This window comes from Saccopteryx leptura, chromosome 3 (assembly GCF_036850995.1).
Source record: "Saccopteryx leptura isolate mSacLep1 chromosome 3, mSacLep1_pri_phased_curated, whole genome shotgun sequence".
NCBI lineage: Eukaryota > Metazoa > Chordata > Mammalia > Chiroptera > Emballonuridae > Saccopteryx > Saccopteryx leptura.
This window is the reverse complement of record NC_089505.1, coordinates 337280668-337303810: the sequence shown is the minus strand read 5'-3', so window position 1 is coordinate 337303810 and position 23143 is coordinate 337280668. Positions and strand designations below refer to the sequence as shown.

Here is a 23143-nt window from a genome sequence, read left to right as displayed (position 1 = left end):
AGTAGCCACAAATGGCTATGGAATATTTGAAATGTGACTAGTCAATTGAGGAACTTAAATTTAAAAATTTTTTAATTTTAATTAAACTTAAGTAGACTCATGTAGCTAGTGGTGATATATTTGAATGAGTAGCCCTAGATTACGGTTTTCTTATAAAATGTACAGGTTAGATTAAAACACTGGTGTTACTAGTGTCTCTGGAAGGATAGGTTCCACAGCTAAATAAAGTTGGTGGTGCAGCATTCTGAAAAGAGCAAATGGATATTCAAGCAAATGCACCTGTGCATGACTAGTATTTGTGAAATGCTTTCAGGTTTATAGCCTTTTTACTTTGTATCTCCATGACTTACTTAAGACACACACTTTTTCATGATTACTGATTTTTCAAATTGGTCCTTATGTTGATGCTTCCCAGGAGTCTATAGTTAAATATCTAATGTATCTAATTGAATATATGTTTTAGAATTATGGTTAAACTTATTGTTTCCTTTGAATTCTCAATGAGAAAACATTAACAATAATAAACCTTTAGATTGTTTACTTGTCATGTAATTCTTATCTAGATTTTCCTGTTCTCTATAGAAAATAGTTTCCTTTTTTATAAAATTAATAAATATTTCATGTCATATTTTAGTTTTGACCTTATTTTGAAGGAACATGTTTAGGGAGAGGCTACATGAATGCTGTCTTTCCAATGAAAAATAGACAGATTTTGCTTATTGTGCCTCTTATTTCCCAAGAGATGTTGTTCCTTCTGAGAATTACATTACTGGGATTTCTACCTAACAGCTCTTCCAGCCTGTACTCTATCTCTTTATGTACATATATCATAAACTTACACACACAATGATTTGCCTAACCACAGGTCTCTTCCCTTTCCCCTCATGCTCTTTAAGGAGAAAGAGGCAAACGAGATTCCAAAATTGGAGAGAGAGTATGCTGTTATTATCAATTTTTTTTAAACTTCCAGAAAAAATGGTTAGGACAAAATTCCTCCAAACACTTAATACATACTTCTAATTGTCCAAATAGTAGGATTATTCAGATTAATGATAAACTCGTAAAATTTTGTTTGCAGAGATTATACTCATTCTACTGGATTTATAAGGCAAAAGAGTAAGCACTTGAGAGGATTGAGACATTTTTAAAAGAAACAAAAATTGTTCATCTCAGAAAATGTTAATTATCCACTTTTAACCCTAGAGTCTACTGTGTATTAAAACTATCTATGTATTTGTATATTAGAATTATAGTCTTTTAGAACTAAGTAGCTTACACATTATCGGGTTTAGTTACTTCGACTTTCAAATAAGGACATTGAAATTCAAAAAAGACAGACTTGGCTAAGATGTAAGGCTAGGTTAGTATTTATCTTCTGTTGATCTGTAGCAGTGAGTATTTTAACAAGTTCAAAAAAATTTTTTGACAACCTGGTATGTTTTTTTTAAAACCTATTTTTAAATTTTTTTGTGTCTCTGGATACTCCATCACACCTTGTTTGCACTATGCTTTTCCTACTATTTCCCTATTGGTATATTGTTTGCCCTGCTGAAAAAAGAGCTCCTGGAATGAACTAGCCAAAATGTTTTTAATCTTTATTTTTTTAATTGAAAAAATGGAATGAATGCTGCTTTTTCTTTCTGCAGCAGCTTACTTTTGTAATGGATTGAGTATTATTATTAAAACCACAAAGTACCTCCCAATTAAGAATAGGCTTAAATAGGTAAATGTAGCAGGTGTGTGTTTGTGAAGCTGTTTAAGAACTATCTCTTTGGGGAAGCTTCATAGCATTTGGGAATAGTTTATTCTGAACTATTAGTTTTTGTTTCCGGGAGATCATAAAAACTAACCAAAGGATCAAGGTCAAGGTAGTCTTGGTAAGGATTCACTTTCCAAAAAACTTGCTGGAAACCGATACTTGCCTATACTAATGATCTATTGAAGTTATTTATCCCATTTTTAATATTAGGAAGACCACTCAATGTAGAAGTGTAGCTCTTTAAGCATAAAGTTGAAAACATTAGTTACATTTTGCTGTAGAGAGAATTTCACGTACTATAATGATGTATTCCAAACTTCCAAGTGGCTGGCTATTCTGATTACATTAGAAAAGCCATTTCAGAGCTATCTATTTTATTTCTAACTTTAAGTGTGATAATCCTTCCAACAGTTTTATCCAGTAAATGGTTTAGTTACATTTGTGCCACACTTTATGCTGGATTCTTTATATATGTTATTTTATTTAATCCTACTACTAATCCTGTGAACTGTAGGCATTATTATTCCTAGTTTACAGCTGAAGAAACTGTCTTAGTGCACGGGCCGCTTAGCTCAGTTGAATAGTGTAGTAACACGCAGTATACTAAGGTTGTGGATTCAATCTTGGATTGGGGCACATGGAAGAATCAATCAATCAGTGCAAAAATATATGCTTGGAACAACAAACAGATGTCTGTCACCCCCATCCCCCTTTCACTCCCCCCTCTCCCCCATCTTCTCTCCCCCTTCCTCTCTCCCCTTTCCTTTCCTCCCTCCTCCTTCTACCTCTTCTTTCTCTCTAAACACCAATAAATAAAATTTTTTAAAAATTAAAATTAAAAAAAGAAACTGTCTTAGTAATTTAACCCAATGTCACACAGCGAGCTAATATGTGTCAGAGGCTGGACTTGAACCCAAACATTGTGACTCCAAAGTCCATGCTTTACTCTCTGAGTAAAAAATGCTATTGTTTTCTGTATTTGTATAGTATTTAAAACATTTTCCCCGTGTGTTACTCTAAATTATTGCCTCATTTTATTTCTCCCTACTAGGTGGGTAAGATAATTGTCTGAAACCGACGACCCTGAAATCTCATACAGTAAAGCACGATTACAGCCCACTTCTCACACAAAGATCTGTGTGGAGGACTCAGGTGTCCAGATTTCTCTCATCTTGTGACTTAGCTGTTCCCTAAGGTCTGGTGGAGTTAACCACTGTTATTACTATTCAATACATTTAGCCAGCCAATGGGAGAAGAGAGAGAACTTAAAGGATATTTAAAGGGATGGTTTAGGGCCCAGTTTTGGAAGGGCTGTACATCATTTTATTCACATTGCATTGGCCAGGACTGGACACATGGCTTGTGTCTGGCTGCAAGTGGAGTGGAAAATAGTGCTTCTATGTGCTCAGGAGGAAATTGAAACAAGTGACTATATTAAAACTTCTCTGCAGCAATTGTGTTTTCTCTGTTTTACAGATGCTGCAGAAAGGTTATTACTAAACTAAAGCCACAAAACCACTTGGTGTAGCAATCCATAGAACCCAGATTTCCTTAGATCTGCATATAATATGCTTGTGTTTCTGAGGAGACATTCAAATAATTGGAAAATATTTAGATTTCTAACACCATTGCTTACTCTCATTGGGCATGAAATATTTTACTTCTTTGCATTATATTTTAACAAAAGATAGTACAGTGACTTAGGAGGAATGAAAAACTTAGTTTTCAGTGATACTTAACCTGTTTTAAGTGAAGATATAGCACTATAATACCTTTATATGCACATTTATAATCAACTGTCCTTTGAAAATACAATATTGATTAGCCTTATTTTGTGTGATTTTGCTTGTTTAACATCTGATGCATTACTCTAGGCCACCTACATACCTCATATTTATTCTTGCATTATGAGTCTGAGACATTTGTTCCTGAATGAAAGTTTTTTAACCCTCCTCAATATTTAACTCTGGAAAACACTGCAACTTCAAATCTTAATATAATAGAAGTATGTTCTAAGTGAGCTAATAATTGCCACAGATATGAATATTGAACTAATATAAATATATAGAGCAGAAAAGATCTATAGAAACTTATATTAACTTTTACTGGCAAATTAAAATCCAGCATCCAGATACTTGTTACACTTTGATTCCTTGGAGAATCTGTTGAAAGCTATAGATTCTAGTTTAAGAATATACATATATTCACAGTTTAGTTATAGTTTTAGAGATTTTATGGATTTTTCTGAAGCTTAACCTATGCATTAGCTGTTATTTTTAAGCATTGCTATCCTTTTCCAAAATTTATTATTATGCCTATTATATTTTTACTTTAACAGACTGTTTAAAGAGATGTTTAATCAGTTTTTATAAGAGAGTCTGTCTCCTTGATGTTATTATACCCAGTGCTTGCATTGTTGCTATAGCTGAATTTAGCAGCTGTATTGACGAATAGATTTATTAGAAAAAAATATGCTATTCTAAATTTGAGATTGGCAAAATGAATGATACAACATAAAAATAATTTTAAACATTTATTTTATTTTATTTTGTATTTTTCTGAAGTTAGATACAGGGAGGCGGTCAGACTGACTCCCACATGTGCCCGACTGGGATCCACCCGGCATGCCCACCTGGGGGCAATGCTCTGTTGCTCTGTTGTGGCTGGAGCCATTCTAGCGCCTGAGGCGGAGGCCATGGAGCCATCCTCAGCGCCCGAGCCAACTTTGCTCCAATGGAGCCTTGGCTGCGGGAGGGAAAGAGAGATACAAAGAGGAAGGAGAAAAGGAAAGGTAGAGAAGCAGATAGGCACTTCTCCTGTGTGCCCTGGCCGGGAATCGAACCCAGGACTTCCACACACCAGGCTGGCGCTCTACTGCTGAGCCAACCCACCAGGGCCAATTTTAAGCATTTTTTTTTCTTTTTCATTTTTCCGAAGCTGGAAACGGGGAGGCAGTCAGACAGACTCCCACATGTGCCCGACCGGGATTCACCCGGCATGCCCACCAGGGCGCGATGTTCTGTCTGTCCCTCTGGGGCGTTGCTCTGTTGCATCCAGAGCCATTCTAGTGCCTGAGGCAGAGGCCACAGAGCCATCCCCAGCGCCTGGGCCATCTTTGCTCCAATGGAGCCTCGGCTGTGGGAGGGGAAGAGAGAGACAGAGAGGAAGGAGAGGAGGAGGGGTGGAGAAGCAGATGGGCGCTTCTCCTGTGTGCCCTGGCGGGGAATCGAACCCGGGACTCCTGCACGCCAGGCCGACGCTCTACCACTGAACCAACCGGCCAGGGCAATTTTAAGCATTTAAATAACCTTTTTGAGCAATAGCAGACTTCATTAGAATGAAATTAGTAATTTATCTCTGTTCAGAGAAAGCCATATATGAAAATCCAAACAATTTAATGTCTCAAACTTAACTGAGACAGTTTGCATTTACAAAAGCTCTATTTACTTTGTGCCAAAATTAGCTTGTGTGCCATACATCATTTCTAGTATATCACTTCTGATTATGGTCTGATCAAAGGATGGCTTATGTTAATTACTTCTGGTTTTTGGTAGTCAGCTACTACATCAAATTGTACTTAGCCATATTAAATTGTATTGGTGGTTCTTTGCAACTCTTTCTATAGGAGATACTATGGAAAGGTTCTTTTCTCATTGCCTTAGGAACCTTTACTTAACACTAAAGAAGAATAGAGCCAAAAAAGTGTATCAAGTTTTGGGATTTCCCACTATTTACCAACATTGTTTCCTGAACGTATGCACAGTGAGCTAAATGAATGTTTTTATAGATGATTTGGTCAGATAACTAGTGATTCTTTTTGTACAACTTGTTTGCCATTTACTATGTTAGAAAACCATTGTCACTAAGAAAAATAGAGTGCTGTCAAAGTACATAGTCTTTTAGAAAGCTTTAAAATGGATTTTGATAAATATCTGTTTTAGAACATGGGACTACCATATAGTTCCATATTTTTTAAAACTAAAGCTTTTTTATTTCAAGATACGAAAAAAAAATAAAGGGAATCATATTATTATAATTGCAGTCCTTGCAAAGTCATATTAGTGTTTAGGGAAGACATAGTCTGAAATGTCCTTGTTCAGTGCCTGGTTTTGAGTTACTGGAATGAAAGTGTCAGGGGCCTTGTCTGTTTTGTTAACTATTGTGTATCTGCCACCTACAAGAATATCTGGCACTTTATAGCCATTGACATGTTGAAAGAAGGAATTAATATGTATACAGGTTACTTTATAGTAAAAGGCAAAGGTTTAACAAATTTGTTATTCCTAGATGCTGTTACGGTTGCAAGTATTGGATAATACAAGAAAACCTTTAAAAGACCATTTTTTAAAAACAGTATAGTAATGATTACTACTGTAAAGATAACAAAAGCATACTTACATGTAGGCTAAAATTTCCTATTATAAACACATTCAAGAATACTGTATCTCATAGTATAGGTGAAGATATCCTTAGAAAATCTACTAAGTATCCCCCCCCCCCAAAAAAAAAAATGTTATGCAGAAAAACATCCATGTAGCACAGGGCACCTGTAAATCAAGCAGAAAGTCTTACTGGCTTGAGGTGTCAGGAATTGGAGTTTGGAACTGCTGGAATGGCTGAAATTGACTAGATAAATCCCAGAAAGGAGGTGGTGTATATAGTAGGAGAGCCCTGAAATCTAGGGATAAGCTCTCCTCAAGTTATCTCTAGCTCTTGAACTGTGCATGGGCGATTCCAATGAGGTCAATGGAAAACAATAGCTGTGAGGCTTAACAAGCTAACTGGAGATTTCAACCATTACTCTCTGCAGGGGAAAATTTGGTATTTGACATTTGTACTGGTCACGGACCCATTCTAAAAAAGCATAAAACCAAGCCTTCGCAAGTTCAACTTTATTAGCTAGTGATTTAACTGCCAGATATAATAAACACCCTTACTCTGCAGAAGAAGAAAGAGGCTCTTAAAGTATCTACAACATATTATCCACAGTGCCCAGTTTATAAAAGGCAATTACTGGACATGTGAAGAATCAGGAAAGTGTGAATATCAAAATGGTTTTCACCCCAAATGGTACCAAACCCTAAAACTGGTAGACTTTAAAGCAACTAATATTTTCAGTGACTTAAAGGGAGAAACATGATCATAATGACTGAATGGATGGGTAATCTCAGTGGAGAGAGAGAAGCTTTAAAAAAGAATAATTAGATATTCTAGAACTGAAAAGCACAATATTGGAAATGAAAATTTCACTAAACGGATTTAACAGCAGACTAGAGATGGTGGAGGAAAAAGCTGGTAAATTTAAATCAATAAAAATTTACTAATCGAAAGGATGGTGGGAAAAGATTTTTTTAAATGGCCAGTGGGACAGTATTAAACTAACATGAATAACAGAGGTGAGATGAGAGAGGGGGAAGAAGAGTGAGGTAAAAAATATTTAAGGAAATAATTGCTAAAAAATTCACTTTTATTCAGTTTAATTCAACTTCAAATCTAAGAAATTCAGTGAAGCCCAACCAGGATAAATACGAGGTAGACTACATCTAGATACATCTTAATCAAATTGCAAGTCAGCAGCAAAGATATAAGCAGAATCCTCAGTTCCTCATTTTCATTTATGTGTGTACTTTATTTATTCAGTGTTTATTAAGCACCTGTTATAAGTTTCACATTTTGTTAGGAACTGGGGATACAAAGCTTATCTTTCAGCTAACATTTAGTATAGTATAATGCCAGGTTTTGTTGGTTATTTTCAGCACGTGTCAGTTTCACTTTATTATGACATCTATTTTTAGTAAGTTGTATCCATATTTTGTAGAATGTACTTTATCTAGAATTTTATAACTGAAAGTGGCTGACCAGGTCTTGAATCCCAAATTTTCTTCTCTATACCTCCAGTACTGGATGGGTTTTTCCCTAAGATAATCATTGTTAATGGTATTTTAACATTTTTCCAGAAATTGTATACACATGTAAGCCTATGTGGGAGTATGTTTTTCACTAATAGCTGATACTGTTTTGCAATTATGATTGTTCTCTCAACATTATATAGTGTGGTCTTTCCACATCATTATCCATAAATTGTGGTTGGTTCATTTATTTTTACCAGTTCCCTGTTGGACACAAGTTATTTCCAGGTTTTACAAGGTTTATTGTTTCTTTTTTTTTTTTTGGTCTTGTTTTGTTTGCTTCTATCAACTAGGCTGCAGTGAATTTCCTTACATAATGTCTTTGTACACTTGTTCTTATATTTTATGAAGGATAAATTTTACACATAGGATTGCTGATCAAAGAATATTTGCAGCCCTGGTTGGTGGGCTCAGTTGTAGAGCGTCGACCCAGCATGTGGATGTTCCGGGTTTGATTCCTGGTCAGGGCACACAGGTGAAGCAACCATCTGCTTCTCCACTCTTCCCCCTCTTCTCTCTCTCTCTCTCTCTCCTTCTTTCTTTTTTTCTTTCTTTCTCTCTCTCTCCCCCACAAACACACATCCATTGCTTGGTTGGAGCAAGTTGGCCCCAGGAGCTGCGGATGGCTCAATGGGTTTGCCTCAGGTACTAAATAGCTCGATTGCCAAGCAACAGAGCAACAGCCTCAGATGGGCAGAGCATCCCTGCTAGGGGCTTGCTGAGTGGATCCTGGTCGGGTGCATGCCGGAGTCTGTCTCTCTGCCTTTCCACTTCTCACTTAAAAAATGAAAAGGAAAGAAAACATGTGCCTGACTAGGTGGAGGCACAGTGGACAGTGTTAGCCAGGGACATTGAGGACACAGGTTCGAAACTGGCTTGAGTGTAAGCTCATCAGCTTGAGAATGGGGTTGCTGACTTGAGCATCCAATCATAGACATGACCCCATGGTCACTGGCTTGAGCAATGGGTTACTGGCTGGGCTGGAGCCCCCCTGGGCAAGGCACATATGAGAAAGCAATCAATGAACAACTAAGGTGTCACAACTATGAGTTGATGCTTCTCATCTCTCTCCCTTCCTCTTTATCCCTTTCTCTACCTTAAAAAGAAAAACAAAACCCTTCCAAAACTGGGAGGGGTGCAAATCAGCACAATTTGAGGGAACCAATTTAACATTATCTATTAAACTTCAAAATAAAAATATTCTTTCTTTTTTTTAATTCAGTGAGAGGAGGGGAGGTAGAGACAGACTCCCACATGCACCCTAGTTGTCATCCACATCCATCTGGCAATCCCAGTAGGGAGCAATGCTCTGCCCATCTGGGGTGTTGCTCCATTGCTCAGCAACCGTGCTCTTCTTAGCACCTGAGACAGAGGCCATGAAGCTGTCCTCAGCGCCCAGGGCCAACTCGCTCCAGTCGAGCCATGGCTGCAGGAGGGCGAGAGAGAGAGAAAGAGAGAGAAGCAAGGGGTGGGGGGTAGAGAAGCAGATGGTCGCTTCTTCTGTGTGCCCTGACCGGGAATCAAACCCCGGACATCCACACGCTCTACGAATGAGTCAACCAGCCAGGGCCCATGTTTTCTTAATATATCATTTTTTTCTACTTTATAGTATTTCTTTACCATACAAATATTTAGTATTCAAATTAGTTTTCTTTTGAAGCATATTCATATATTTGTACATTTTAGAAAGACTTGCTAAGTAGAAAAACTGTATGTTCTATTTTGTTCCTGTACTTGTTTAAATATTAATAGCACCTCCATTCATCACTTTTCTTTTTGAGAGAGAGAGAGAACGAGAAAGAGAGAAAGTAAGGGGAGGGATAGAGAGGGTGAGAAACATCAACCCCTAGTTGCTTTCACTTTAGTTGTGCATTGATTGCTTCTAGCATGTGCCTTGACCAGGACAGAGCTAGTGACCCCTTGCTCAAGTCAGCCACCTTGGGCTTTTCATGCCAGCGACCTTTGGGCTCAAGCTGGTGAACTTTGGAATCGTGTAGACAATCCCCTAGAGCCAGTGACCCCATGCCAATGAGCCTGCACTCAGAGCCAGCAACCTCAGCATTCCAGGTCTACCACCGGTCAGGCACCTCCATTCACTGTTAAAAGGTTCTCATTTAAATGAACTATATGGCTGTCACATTTCAAAAAGTGTGTATTTTGAAAAATACCCCAGCTGATACTGATTAAGTGCCACTGGTTTTATATTTTAAGTGATAAATTTTTAGGACATGGTCCCCAAGATAGATTCCCCCTACAGTTTTGTTCTGTATTATTGTAGGGGGAATTATCATACAACAGAATTTTAAGTGGGGGGTCTCTCTATCTTGTCCTGTATAGATATAGCTAAATAGATATAAAACCCTGGACTATAGCAAGTATTTTGAGATGCAAAAGAAAATAAAAACATATGAAAAAGAAAATATGTAGAATTTTTCTCACATTTAAGAGAGAATACTGAAAATAATAGTAAAACATAAGCTGAAAGACATGAATAAAGTTTGCCTGAGTGACTGTATTTCTTGATTTTGTGTATAGAAATCAATATGACTTTCTCAGGAATATATGTGGATATCAGAAGCTGCCCCCCCCCCTTTTTTTTTACCTTTAACTGTGGTATAACAACCAACCAGAAAAGTTTGTGATCGTAGAGTTTGTAGGTCAGTGATTTATCACGAAGTGAACATACCTCTGTAACCACTACACATGTCAAAGTTCTTTTTGTGCTTGCCTGCAAAGTGTAACTAAAATCCTGACTTCTAGCACCATAGATTAGTTCTGCTTGTTTTTAAACTTTCTTTTTTTTTTTTTAAAGAGAATTTATTGAAGCCAGCGAAGCGTGTGGGACCCGCGGCTCCAAAGACATGTGCTCCCCAAAATTAGATTTCTTACATCTTTTTTTTTATTTTATATTTTATTTATTCACTTTTAGAGAGAGAGAGCAAAGGGGGGAGGAGAGGAGCAGGAAGCATCAACTCCCATATGGCCTTGACCAGGCAAGTCCGGGGATTTAAACCAGTGACCTCAGCATCCCAGGTCAACGCTTTATCTACTGCGCCACCACAGGTCAGGGTAAACTTTAATTCTTGTGAGATTCATTCTTTTTTTGTGGGTAGCAGTATTTTATTTTCATTGCTTTTGGTATACTAGAGTGTGAATATATTCTATTGATGGAAATGTGGGTTGTGTTCGGTATTTTGGCTTATAACTAATGCTGCTATGAATATTATGCATGTCTTGGGTGCATGTGTGCATTTCTCTTGTGCTGTCATTTCTAGAAGTATAAATAGGTAATAGAGTATGTATATGTTCAAATTTGATACTGTCAAACAGTTTTCCAAAGTAGCTGTGTCATTTTTATACACCCACCAGCACTTGGAAATGTCAGTCTGAATTTTAGCCATCCTTGTGGGTGTGATGTCTTTCAGTATGGCTTTAATGTGTACAGTATTTCTCTGATGACAAATGATGTTGAGCACTTTTCCATATTCTTTTCTGAAGTGTTTAAGTCCCTTGCCCATTTCTTGTCTTACTGATTTGAGAGTGTTCTTTCCATATTCTGGATACCAGTCCTTATTAGTTACATGTGGCAAATGACTTCTCATACTCCCCTAAAACTCTTGTTTTATTGTAGTTCAGTTTAGCAATCCCTTTTTTTTAATGCTAAATACTTTTGTGTGTTCTGTTTAAGAAATTTTTAATTAGAATATTCTCTTCTGTTAACTCATAGAAGCTTTATGATTTTACTGATCATATTTAGAACTATCAACCATCTGCAATTGAATTTTATATATGAGTGAGCTATAGGTCAAGTTCCTTTTCCCTTCTCAGATGGTAACCAGTAAAATAGTAGTGGTGTTGTTTTTTGTTTGTTTTTGGAAAAGCTATTCTTAGTGCTCAGCATTGTCACCTTTGACATAAAACAAGTATCCATATATATGAGATTTTTTTTATCAGAAATACATTCTGTTCCATTGGCTTTGTGTCCATCCTTGCGATGTAACACACTGTCTTCTCAATTACTGTAACTTTATAAACATCATTACTTCTGGTAATATGAGCACTCCCCCCAAACTTTATTTTTCATCAAGATTGTGTAAGTTGGTTGTACTTAGTCCTTTGCATGTGCATGTACATTTTATTGTCTATTTAAAAGGAAAAAAAAATTCCTAAAGGCGCTAGGGAATCATTGAAGTCTGAGTGATAATGATAAAAAATTTTGTAGATTTTAATAAGTTCAACTTAAATTTAGAGTCTTGTAAGATTAAAGAATGTCATTATTTTAGCATTGGTTTTATATTTCCTTGTAGACTGCTCAATAAATTGTCCTTACTTAAAAAATAAGAAAAACCGGATTGAATGGTAAAATGGCGACGGAGTAGGCGGACGTTCCAACTGCCATCTCTCAGGACCAAACTGGATTACAACTGAATTTAAGAACAGTCATCTTGAAAAACAATTTTGGACTAAACGGAGTCTATAACCAAGGATCACAGAAGCCACATCGAGACTGGTAGGAAGGGTGGAGATGCAGAGGGGACTGCTCCGCTCCCAGGAGCCAGCAGCAGCTTAGGGTCTGGAGGGACTCTCATTGTGGGGAGGGTCACCCTGAGAGATATGAATCCTCAGCCCCAGTCCCGGAGCCCCAGCCTAGAGCCCCAGAGCCTAGAAGAGGTGCCCACATAGCAGTTGACAGTGAAAAGAGCCGTGGTTTCTGTCAGCGAGAAAGAGACGGAGCTCTTGGAGAAACAGACTCTGTCTTAAAGGCCAGAGCAGAAAATCTCATTCACAGCCACTTACCCGGACTCTGGTGGGGAGGGCTGAGAGGATTAGAGTTGCGTGAGTGGAGTGTGAAGTTGGTGGCCCAGGGAGAGACACTCTGGGGTACAGCTACCGAAATCCCTGTGCTGAATCATTCTCTAATATAGGGGTCCCCAAACTTTTTACACAGGGGGCCAGTTCACTGTCCCTCAGACTGTTGGAGGGCCAGATTAAAGTAAACAAAACGGGAACAAATACAATATTTAAAATAAAGAACAAGTAAATTTAAATCAACAAACTGACCAGTATTTCAATGGGAACTATGGTCTGCTTTTGGCTAATGAGATGGTCAATATCCGGTTCCATATTTGTCACTGCTAGCCATTAACAAGTGATATGACACACTTCCAGCACTTTGCGCCGCTGCCACATATAGTGCTCCTCTCACTGACCACCAATGAAAGAGGTGCCCCTTCCGGAAGTGTGGCGGGGGCCGCATGCGGCCCGTGGGCCATAGTTTGGGGACCCATGCTCTAATACAATATTTCAGTCACCATCTTTCTTGGACAGAGCTGTTCCTTCCACATAGCATCAGCTTGGAGGAAAGCAACTGCTCCTCTCATGGGAATCCCTCCTGCCTCACTCTTATGGGGCCTGGGTCGTTCTGAAAAGTCAGCCGGGAAGCAGGGGGCAAGTCAGCAACTCAGTTTTCCTTCTCATGCTCCAGAGTCCCTGACTGGTGCTTCTGCCTTCTGGGAGACTTAGTAGAAACTGTCTGGCTTGCGGGCAGCCCACACCTCTTGAGTCTCAGTGAGAAAAGCCTGGACAGACTGACACCTGAGGCTGAGGGGCGGAGCCACACCCACCACCCTTCCAGATCCCTGAATTGCCCCAGGCTCTAGACTCTACCAGTGGTTTTATTTCAGTGGCTGAGCCCAACAAGCAGCCAGCAGACAGAGGCTGCAGGCAGCAGGACTCAGGTAACCTTGGCCTTTTGCCAGCCTTCCCCCAGGCCCAGTGTGGGTAAAAGCCAGCATAGGTGTGTGGTTTGGTATTTCCAGGTGCACTTGGGCCCAGCAGAGGCAGCCACAAACTCTTCTTATAGCTCCAAGAAGGTTGCTAAGGGCCAATCACAGGCAGTGTCCTCCACTGGCCTGTGTTGGGTTCCCTCCAGGGAGGCCCAGGGCCAGCACATTGAGAGAGCAGCTGCAGAGAGCATTGGTTCAGGACCTAACAACCCTTGCTGGCGGCGTGTCCAAAGGGAGGCCTCGTGGGACACCCAGCCCAGCTGAGATTAGTTCCGCTCTTTGTGATCAGCACCAGCAGTGGCTCATGTGCATTGGACAGGGAGAAGCTTCACAGTCGGCTGGCAGGTTCTGGATATTCTGCCCCACTGGGCTAGGTTCCACAGTGGGAAGGGAGAGAGGCTTGGAGCACAGTCATTCAAAGTGTGGGTCCCCGCAAGCCTGTTGTTGGGCCTGGTTGAGAGGCTTAGCCACTCTGGGAGGGTGCAACTAAGCAGCTCCCTGGGGTGCTCTCTCAGTCTTGCTCCCTAAAACCAGGGGCACCTCAGTTGAAAAGAACTTTTACGGAGACGACTGTCAGCCCCACCCAATCTGAGTTTACTTTTCACCTCTCTGAGGAGAGAGAACTGGAGTATCCAACAGTGTCTTGGGATAAGGCTCTGGAGTAGGGGCTACTTTCCCTGTAGTGAGCTCCTGACCAAGAGACTCCTGAAGTAGGGGGAGTCTACTAACATTCCTAACCTCAGCTGCCCTAATCCACCAAGCTTGTGGGGTAAGGCCAAGACCACACAGCTGCAAGAGGGGGTGGAGCAGCTGAAAAGTGCAGGAAAATATTAAGGAGCTGCTGTCATCTCTAAGGCGGAGGAAACTGATCCTTATGCACAGGTTGACCCTTTCCACACTACCCAGGCACAGAAAATGCGGACGAACAGCAAACAGAGCAGTAGCTCCAGACAGGTAGCCCACAGGAGGTTACAAATAATGGCTGACACCCACCCAGGAAGACCCAGGACCAACATAACCAGCAGTGGGTGGCAGCACCAACACTGGACTCAGCTAGCTACAAAAGCAGCACACCCAAAGGAGGAGTCCAGCAGGCACTAGACACTGTGGAGAATAAATACACCCAACAGGACAGACACTGCACAGTGTCTAATAGGTATGATCAAGGTTGACCCTTAGAGCCAGCCAGCCTGAAGGGATAACCACACCCACAAAAGGACCAATTGCATTCAGTACTCACAACAGGAGAGTGAATACTACCCTCAAGAAGCATACCTAGAGAAAGGAACTCAGGTGGCCTGAATACGAGTACCACTGAGCCCATCTTCCTCATAAAGACATCACAATAAATTTCAAAGTCAGAGCAGAGCTACCTAATATACAGATAAAATGGATAGACATTTCAAAAGAAGATATGCACCCCAATTTTTATTGCAGCATTGTTTACAAATAGCCACTATCTGGAAACAGCTCAAGTGTCCATCAGTGGACAAGTAGATACAAAAGCTGTGGTACATGTACACAATGGAATGCTATGCAGCTGTGAAAAAGGACAAAATCTTACCTTTTGCGATGGCATGGATGGATCTGGATGTTATTATGCTTAGTGAAATAAGCCAGGCAGAGAAAGACAAATATCATAATCTCACTTATAGGTGGAATCTACCAAACACAGTGAACTGAGCAACAGAATAAGGGGTAGAGGGAGAGGTAGTGTCACGGGGAGCAGAGGGACAGCTGTCAGAGGGAAGGGGAATGAGGAGACGGGATCAGAGAAGGTGAAGGGATTAGTGAAATTGTCTATACATAACACAGATACGGATAACAGGACAGCAAGTTTCAGAGGGGAGGGGGGAAGGAGCCAAGTGAAGGGGGACAAAGAGGGTGTAATGGGGGGCATGTTGGGGGGTGAGGGTGTTATATTGAGTGGGACATGAATCCATGTTGACACAATAAGTTAAAAAACTTAATAAAAATTATTTAGTAACAAATATTTGAATAAAAATGTAAGAAACACCTAATAGGAACATGCTTGTTTGAAATTTCATAGTGAATTTGTAAGTTTATTTTAAAAACATGCAAACTAAGACTATGCAATTAAATGATCTTGGTGTTTTGTTTTGTTTTCCAGAACATCTGCGATAATAGTCTTCTGTAAATCAGACTCTCAAGAATTCTCTGAAGGGACCAATTAGGATTTTCTTATGTCATGACTTAATATGACTGCAAGAACAAGAAATAAGTTTTATCTCTAAATATAATGAAGGGCTGTATGTAAACACAGACCCTGACTCACTTCTAATGAGCATTTTAGACATGAGTTTACATCGGCAAATGGGGTCAGATCGAGATCTTCAGTCTTCTGCTTCATCTGTGAGCTTGCCTTCAGTCAAAAAGTCACCAAAAAAAAGAAGAATTTCAATAGGCTCTCTGTTTCGGAGGAAAAAGGATAACAAACGTAAATCAAGGGAGCTAAATGGCGGGGTGGATGGAATTGCGAGTATTGAAAGTATACATTCTGAAATGTGTACTGATAAGAACTCCATTTTCTCTACAAATACCTCCTCTGACAATGGATTAACTTCCATCACCAAACAAATTGGAGACTTTATAGAGTGCCCTTTGTGCCTTCTGCGGCATTCTAAAGACAGATTTCCTGAGATAATGACTTGTCATCATAGATCTTGTGTGGATTGTTTACGGCAATATCTAAGGATAGAAATTTCTGAAAGTAGAGTTAATATCAGTTGCCCAGAATGTACTGAACGGTTTAATCCCCATGATATTCGCTTGATATTAAGTGATGATGTGTTGATGGAAAAATATGAAGAATTTATGCTTAGACGATGGCTCGTTGCAGATCCTGATTGTAGGTGGTGTCCAGCTCCAGACTGTGGGTAAGAAGATTTTGTTATATTTCTCTTGAATTAATTTTTTTCTCTGTGGGTAAAATAAGAATTATGCTTTTCTCAAAAGAAAAATTTTAACATGTCAATTCATTCAGGAGACAAATACCGTATTTTTTGCTCCATAAGACACACCTGACCATAAGACACACCTAGAGTTTTAAGGAGGAAAATAAGAAAAAAAATATTCTGAACCAAATGGTGAGTTAAAATATTTAATAAAGTACCGTATATTTTGCTCCATAAGACGCATAGGCATGTTCCCTTCCACTTTGGGGGGGGGGGGGGGTTTGCGTCTTATGGAGTGAAAAGTACAGTGTATATTGAGTGCCTGCCATGTATCAGGCACTGTTCAGTGTTAAAGGCAGGAAACTTACTCATTTTTATATTGTCTCTGCATCACATATTTACTTAAGCACATTTTTTCAGAAGAAAAGGCTAAGATGGTAGAGTGCAGGATCAGGTGGGTAAAACTGATTTTCCCCAGCCATTTGGAGAAACTTTATTTTGGTATAACAGATGAGATGATCAGGGGTTTTTGTTTGTTTTTTGTGGGGAGATCATTTATATAAATTGAAATAACCCTTTTGAAAGGTACCTTAATGTTGTGAATGTTGGTGTGCATAGTATTTTGCTCATCTCAAGATCTACAGGTTATATACTTAATTTGCCACGTTTTAAATTACAATTACCATTTACCAACATTTAAAGTAGAATAATTTTGCCTATATATTTGTTTATTATGTCCACTGCAGCCCTTAGGTACTGTTGTCAGAACCAGGAAGAAATACTTATATGCTCCCAAGAATAAACACTGGATGTGATTTAGCACACCATCTGTAAACCAGGGATTATCTATAAGTAACAGTTTGAGAAAACTCAGAGTGTCTAAGATTATCTGTGTATAATCTCAGAGACAAGGCTGGTATGAATTTCTCAAATGAAAATTTCAGAACTCATTGTTTGAATTAAATCCATTATTAAAAGTTTGTGGAGTAGCAAATTTTCAGATTGCATCTAGCCTATAATCTAATTTTAAATGAGAAAAGTAATGTTTTCAGCCTGTACAAATCCCAACCAGTTTTCCCAAATATCACTAGCACTTAACTATCCACAAGAGATTTCTGTGTACTATAAAGCATTAAAAATATTATGTAATTATTTAACATTTTATGAATTCATTAGTTGTGTGAAGAACTCAAGATACTTCAGTTTCAAATTTGAATTATGCTCTCCTTTTAACTGCAAGAAGTTTGTACTTTAACATAAATAATAATATGTTAATGATACTATCTAAACTGGGCCAAGGTTATCTGTGCTTTCAGGTATATGACAGAAGCTAACTGTGGGACCCATGAAGTAGCTCAAGAAAAAGATAGGAAGAAAGTAGGGATGATGGAGAATACCTTTAAATAACCTTGAACAGGTGACATGTCCTGTTGGAGGAACAGTTTACAGGAACTGATTTTTTTTCTTTTAGCAAGAGAGAGAGAGACAGGCAGGGAGAGGGATAAGAAACTTCAGCTCATAGTTGTGGCCCTTAAGTTGTTCATTGATTGCTTCTCATATGTACCTTGACCGGGGGGCTATAGCCAAGCCAGTGACCTTTGCTCAAGCCAGCAACCATGGGATCATGTCGATGAAGCTAGTGAGCCTGTGCTAAAGCCAGATGAGTCCACACTCAAGCCGGCGACCTTGGGGTTTTGAACCTGGAATCTCAGCATCTCAGATTGACACTCTGTGCCACCATTGGTCAGGCATGACTATCACTCTTGATTCCATGGAACTCGGCACAACATTTTCACCGGTGCAGGGAGGCACAGTCATGAGAGTAGATTTCAAGTTGGATAGCAAATTTTAGGTTTTTAAAAAAACTGCTTGTAAATCATTATAGAAAATACTCCAGTAGTGAGAATTCAAATAGTGAAGAACATGCCTACATATTGTGGGTTTTTTTTAATGTTTATTTTACTGATTTTGAGAGAGAGAGGAAGGGAGGGGACATCAATCTGTTCTTGTATTTGCCCTGACCAGGGATTGAACAAACAGAACTATCAGGACAGGGCTACTTATTATTATTATTATTATTATTATTATCATCATCATCATCATCATCATCGTCATCATCATTTCAGCTAGAGAGAGACACAGACAGGAAAGGAGAGAGATAAAAAGCATCAACTTGTAGTTGGGTCACGTTAGTTGTTAATTGATTGCTTCTCACATGTGCCTTGACTGGGGAGTTCCAGCCAAGCCAGTGACCCCCTGCACAAGCCAATGACCTTGGTCTCAAGCCAGCAACTCTGGGCTTCAAGCCAGCAACCTTTGGGCTCAAGCCAGTGAGCCTGCACTCAAGCCAGTGACCTCAGGGTTTCAAACCTGGAACCTCAGCATCCCATGTCAACGCTCTGTCCACTGCACCACCACTGGTCAGGTAACATTGTTTTTTACCTGGTTTTCTAATGATCTTTTATGGAACCCCAGTCTAGGAGATGCTTCACAGGTTCCATTAAGCATTTAATTGCTTTAAAAGAAAAAGTCTAGAAATGATGGAACAAATGAAAGGGAGATGTAAGCATCAGTACCTGCATTCAAAAGAGATTGAGACGATAAATCCAGGGCACAAGCTCTGGTCACTAAATAGGTATATTCTTTTGTGCTGGGTTGATTGATCATATCATCATAATAGATAATAAGCTAGTAGAACACAATAGATAGGGCTGACACAGATTCTAGTTTATATAAGAACTTGACTTTAGAAGAAGCATGCCAAACCTACTGGGAAAGGACTGATTATTCAACATATGAAATTGTGAAAATTAGCTACTTGAAGTAGAAAAATTAGAATGTCACACCACACATAACAACACATTGAAACAAAATAAAAATAGATTACAAAGGTGAGTTACATAAAAAAAATTAACTGAAACAAAATATAGATGAATATTGCCACCTACTGCCATTTTTATTAAAATTGAACACACAGTTCCCCTGTAACTTAGAATATTCACTCCCAGTTAAATACCTTAGAAAAATTTTTTACTTGTCTGCCAGAAGACTTATAAAGAGACCCATTTAAGAATGTTCATATTAGCAAACAAAAAACAAACAAACATTTATCAACATTAAAATGGATAGACACATTTTGTTTCATGGTGACCTCTTGGAAGGAGAAGAATGTGAACTTCGAGGGGCAATCAAGGAATTTCTAATGCCACTGATAAACAAGGTGACCGACCATAGGTTCTGATTTGTCCAAGATAATTTCAATTCATGCTTATTGTACTGGTGTAATTTTTAATAGCATTGCCTTTCTTTCTCAAGTGTTCCAGTTTAGGTTATGAATTATGTTCACCTAATTGATACTGTTTTTAACTCGTGAGGCAGATACAGGGATATTGGTTTTATTATTCTTTATAAACCTCTTACATGTATGACATTTCTCAGTAAAATTAAAAATTTTTTTCATAAACTCCTAGTTTGGGATATTTTTACACATTTTTTTCTCATTTAGACTTCATTGTTAAAAATTAAAAGGCTTAGTATTCTAAATATTTTATGAGGATAACTTAAATGTTAACTCAAGTATCCAGTGTAAAATAATAGAAATACCTACTTTAATTGATTTTATTATGAAAACAGCCATTTGGCTCTTATATAAGTTTAACAAAGAATTGGCCTTGATTAATTTGGCTATAAATTAATTTTTGGTTCAGGTGGTTGTCAGTCTTACCCACAAAGAACATAGAAAACATTACAGGGATTAATTACTTTTATATATGTATTTTCATTTATATCTGATTTATGCTGGCTCTCTAGATTGTTAGAGCATATTTTATATACTTGATTATGTTATAGATTTTATGGTTTTCTGTAGAAAAAGTCACCCAGTAACAAAATTTATATATATTTTGGAAACAGAATACTCCATAAGCCCCCATTAAAATTTAGTTTTACTTAGCACGCGCCTGTGCGAACTGATTTTGATTCTCCATCCTATCATGTCGTTACAAAGACTGAGGTAGATCTTTAATGTTATTACCAGTGTAATTCCTAGCACACAGGAAGCTTCTCATACTTCTTATTTATCATTTATCTTCATTTCTAAAATTTTGTTTTTATTTTTGTTATATCAGACTGATTCAAATATTTAATCCACCTATGTGCCAGGTACTGCAGATTCAATACTGTACAAAAGTTGAAAATCCATGCCCTGTTGTAATTTAAAATCTTTGGATCTACAGAGGGACATTTTAAATTTAAACTCCATTTATTATTTAAATCTCTTATAAGGAATACTGGTAAATACCTGTTTGGCAGTTGTTCATAGAAATGCTTAGCATGTATGTACTATTTAACCACTTTCATTGTACAACACATTGAAAGACTTTTTTCCAGAAATGCTAGATATGAAAGTATGAATTTTTCCTTTTGCATTTTATATTTATCAATATATTTTCTGTATCTTACGTCAATTTTACTAAAACATGTAGTTTTACATACTTTGAGAAATACTGCCCTTTGCTTAGAAAATAGAAAGAAAACCTGACCTGGTTTTTATTTGAGATCTCTCAGTGTTTCTGACCTAACATTCTTTCTACTCTTTTGAGGGCCAGCGCAGATTAAGTTTGTTTAAAGGACAGTATTTCTAGAAAAAAAAAAAAAACTCTTGAGACAAGGGGACTATGAATGCACTGTGATTTAACCAGAGTAAAATTAGCTAGACTGCTTTTAGAGCATGCCACTCTACACAGGTTCAGAGAAAAACCTGGCCATGGCTGAGGGAATGAATTGGGATGAGAGACATATAGTGGGAAAGCATAGAACCTGTCTTGGATAAAAACCCTTGATGATTTTATGCCTAGGTGGCCTAGTTTGTGCATTGTCTAGGTAGATAGCAAATAGTTGGCGTTTTAGTTTCTGTCGTCACTTTTGTCCATTCACTAATACTGCCTTTCTACGAGCACATATTATCCCTGTCATCTCATGTAAGTGCTTCCAACTTTGCTGGGGAGCTTTTAATAATAAGGAACATTTATTATACTAGAATATAATTAATGATTTAAAGTCTGAGCCCCTCAAAGGCAAAAAAAAAGTTTTTTCTTTGTAACCACAGGTTAAATGCACATTCATAAAGAATTGTTGAATGAACCAATCTGACTATATGCCACTAACATAAATAGTATATAGAAACAGTTAAACCATTTTAAAGCAAGGTGATGAACTGTAGTCAGGTTTATGTAGTTTCAGGTGATTTGTTGACGTTTAATGGCTGTAAATAATAACTTACTCTGGTGGAGGATACTTTTCATAATGGATTTTTAAAAATAAAGTTATAGTTGTAGGGAGTAGAAAATATGTACTTTTAGGATTCTAGTTAATATCCATATGACTCTCATTCCCATCCTACAAAGAAAGGTTTTAGCCATAACTTGACCGTCCTTTGACATGCTGGAAATGCTTTTGTAGGCTGACCTTTTAGAAATATTATACAGAGAACAGATCCAACTTCTGATTTTTCTCTGGAGGAAACAAATATATGACTAGGAAATGGCAGGTTTTGTTTATAGAGCCATAATGATTAAATTTTGTTGTAGGGGAAGTTGTAATTTATAACTAGTGATAAATTATACATGTTAGAATATTCATAAAAGTATTTTAAAAGTTAATAGCTTGAGCTGAGAGTTTGCCTTTTTTAGGTTATTCTTCCTAAACAAAGTTTATCTGGGTGTATTTTAACACCAAGTAATTTGTTGTTATCTACTACTTCTTTAATTGATGCTAAGGTTTGGTGGAGTTCTGGGGAATCAATAAAAATGACATTCTTCCCCTCACACCTTTGTTAAGAACCAAGTTGATTTATAAAACACAGGAGACATGTCAGTTTTCTTTCTAAAATCCTTCCACTTATATATACTATAAGTAGGAAGATTTATGCATTTCAAGTAGCTAGAAAACTTCACCTGAAATAAAGACAGAAAATAAGACTTGAGTTAAATGATAGATCGTAGAGGGAAATGAAGCTATCTTCTAAACCAAGATTTGGGTACTGTTTTAAGCCAGAATTGTTTAGTTAATTAGTATTATTCAGTTATCTCTGTGAACCGCTGTGCCTTTCCTTTTCCCAATAATGCTTAGTGCACCACAGCAGACTTCTGAAAAAAAGTTTTAGAGCAAGTATTTTTTATTTAATTTATATTACCATTCACTTGTGTTATACTTTGAGAGCTCTTAGCCAATGGAAAATAAGTTCGGCTCCCCATACAATGAGACTCACGTTCAAGAGGCTTAATTCCTTGATATAGTATAGATCAGTGGGAGTCAACCTGGTCCCTACCGCCCACTAGTGGGCATTCCAGCTTTCATGGTGGGCGGTAGCGGAGCAACCAAAGTATAAATAAAAAGATAGATTTAAGGTATAGTAAGTTGTTTTATAAAGATTTGTTCTACTAAACTTAGCGAAAATCCGACATAAAGTAGTTTATAAGTAATTATTATTATATACTTTAACTTGCTGTAACTCTGCTTTATAAATTTTATAAAGTAAAGTTACTTCTCTACTTTATAAATCACCATTACTATGGAACCAGTAGGTGGTTAGAAAATTTTACTACTAACAGAGATGCAAAAGTGGGCAGTAGGTATAAAAAGGTTGACTATTCCTGGTATAGATTATGCCTAACCAGTTATTACTGGGATTGGATAAGATGAACACAAAATACTCACATAGTAAGAACTCAGTAATTGTTAGCATAAGAAAAACTATTAGATACACTGTCCTTT

At 38.0% G+C, this 23143-nt stretch overlaps 1 protein-coding gene across 3 annotated transcripts in view; it reads left to right on the top strand.

The window, feature by feature from the left end:
* Positions 1-23143, top strand: part of RNF19A (ring finger protein 19A, RBR E3 ubiquitin protein ligase) — a 54610-nt gene that overhangs the window by 9329 nt on the left and 22138 nt on the right. For 2 of the 3 annotated variants that reach the window (XM_066379237.1, XM_066379239.1), the window contains exons 2-3: positions 11976-12178; positions 15586-16351. In XM_066379237.1, coding sequence (XP_066235334.1) covers positions 15756-16351 — 596 coding nt within the window. In that variant the 5' untranslated portion in view covers positions 11976-12178; positions 15586-15755. Of the gene's footprint in view, positions 1-10601; positions 10732-11975; positions 12179-15585; positions 16352-23143 lie in introns of those variants that run through there. The other variant, XM_066379238.1, reaches the window with a different exon arrangement.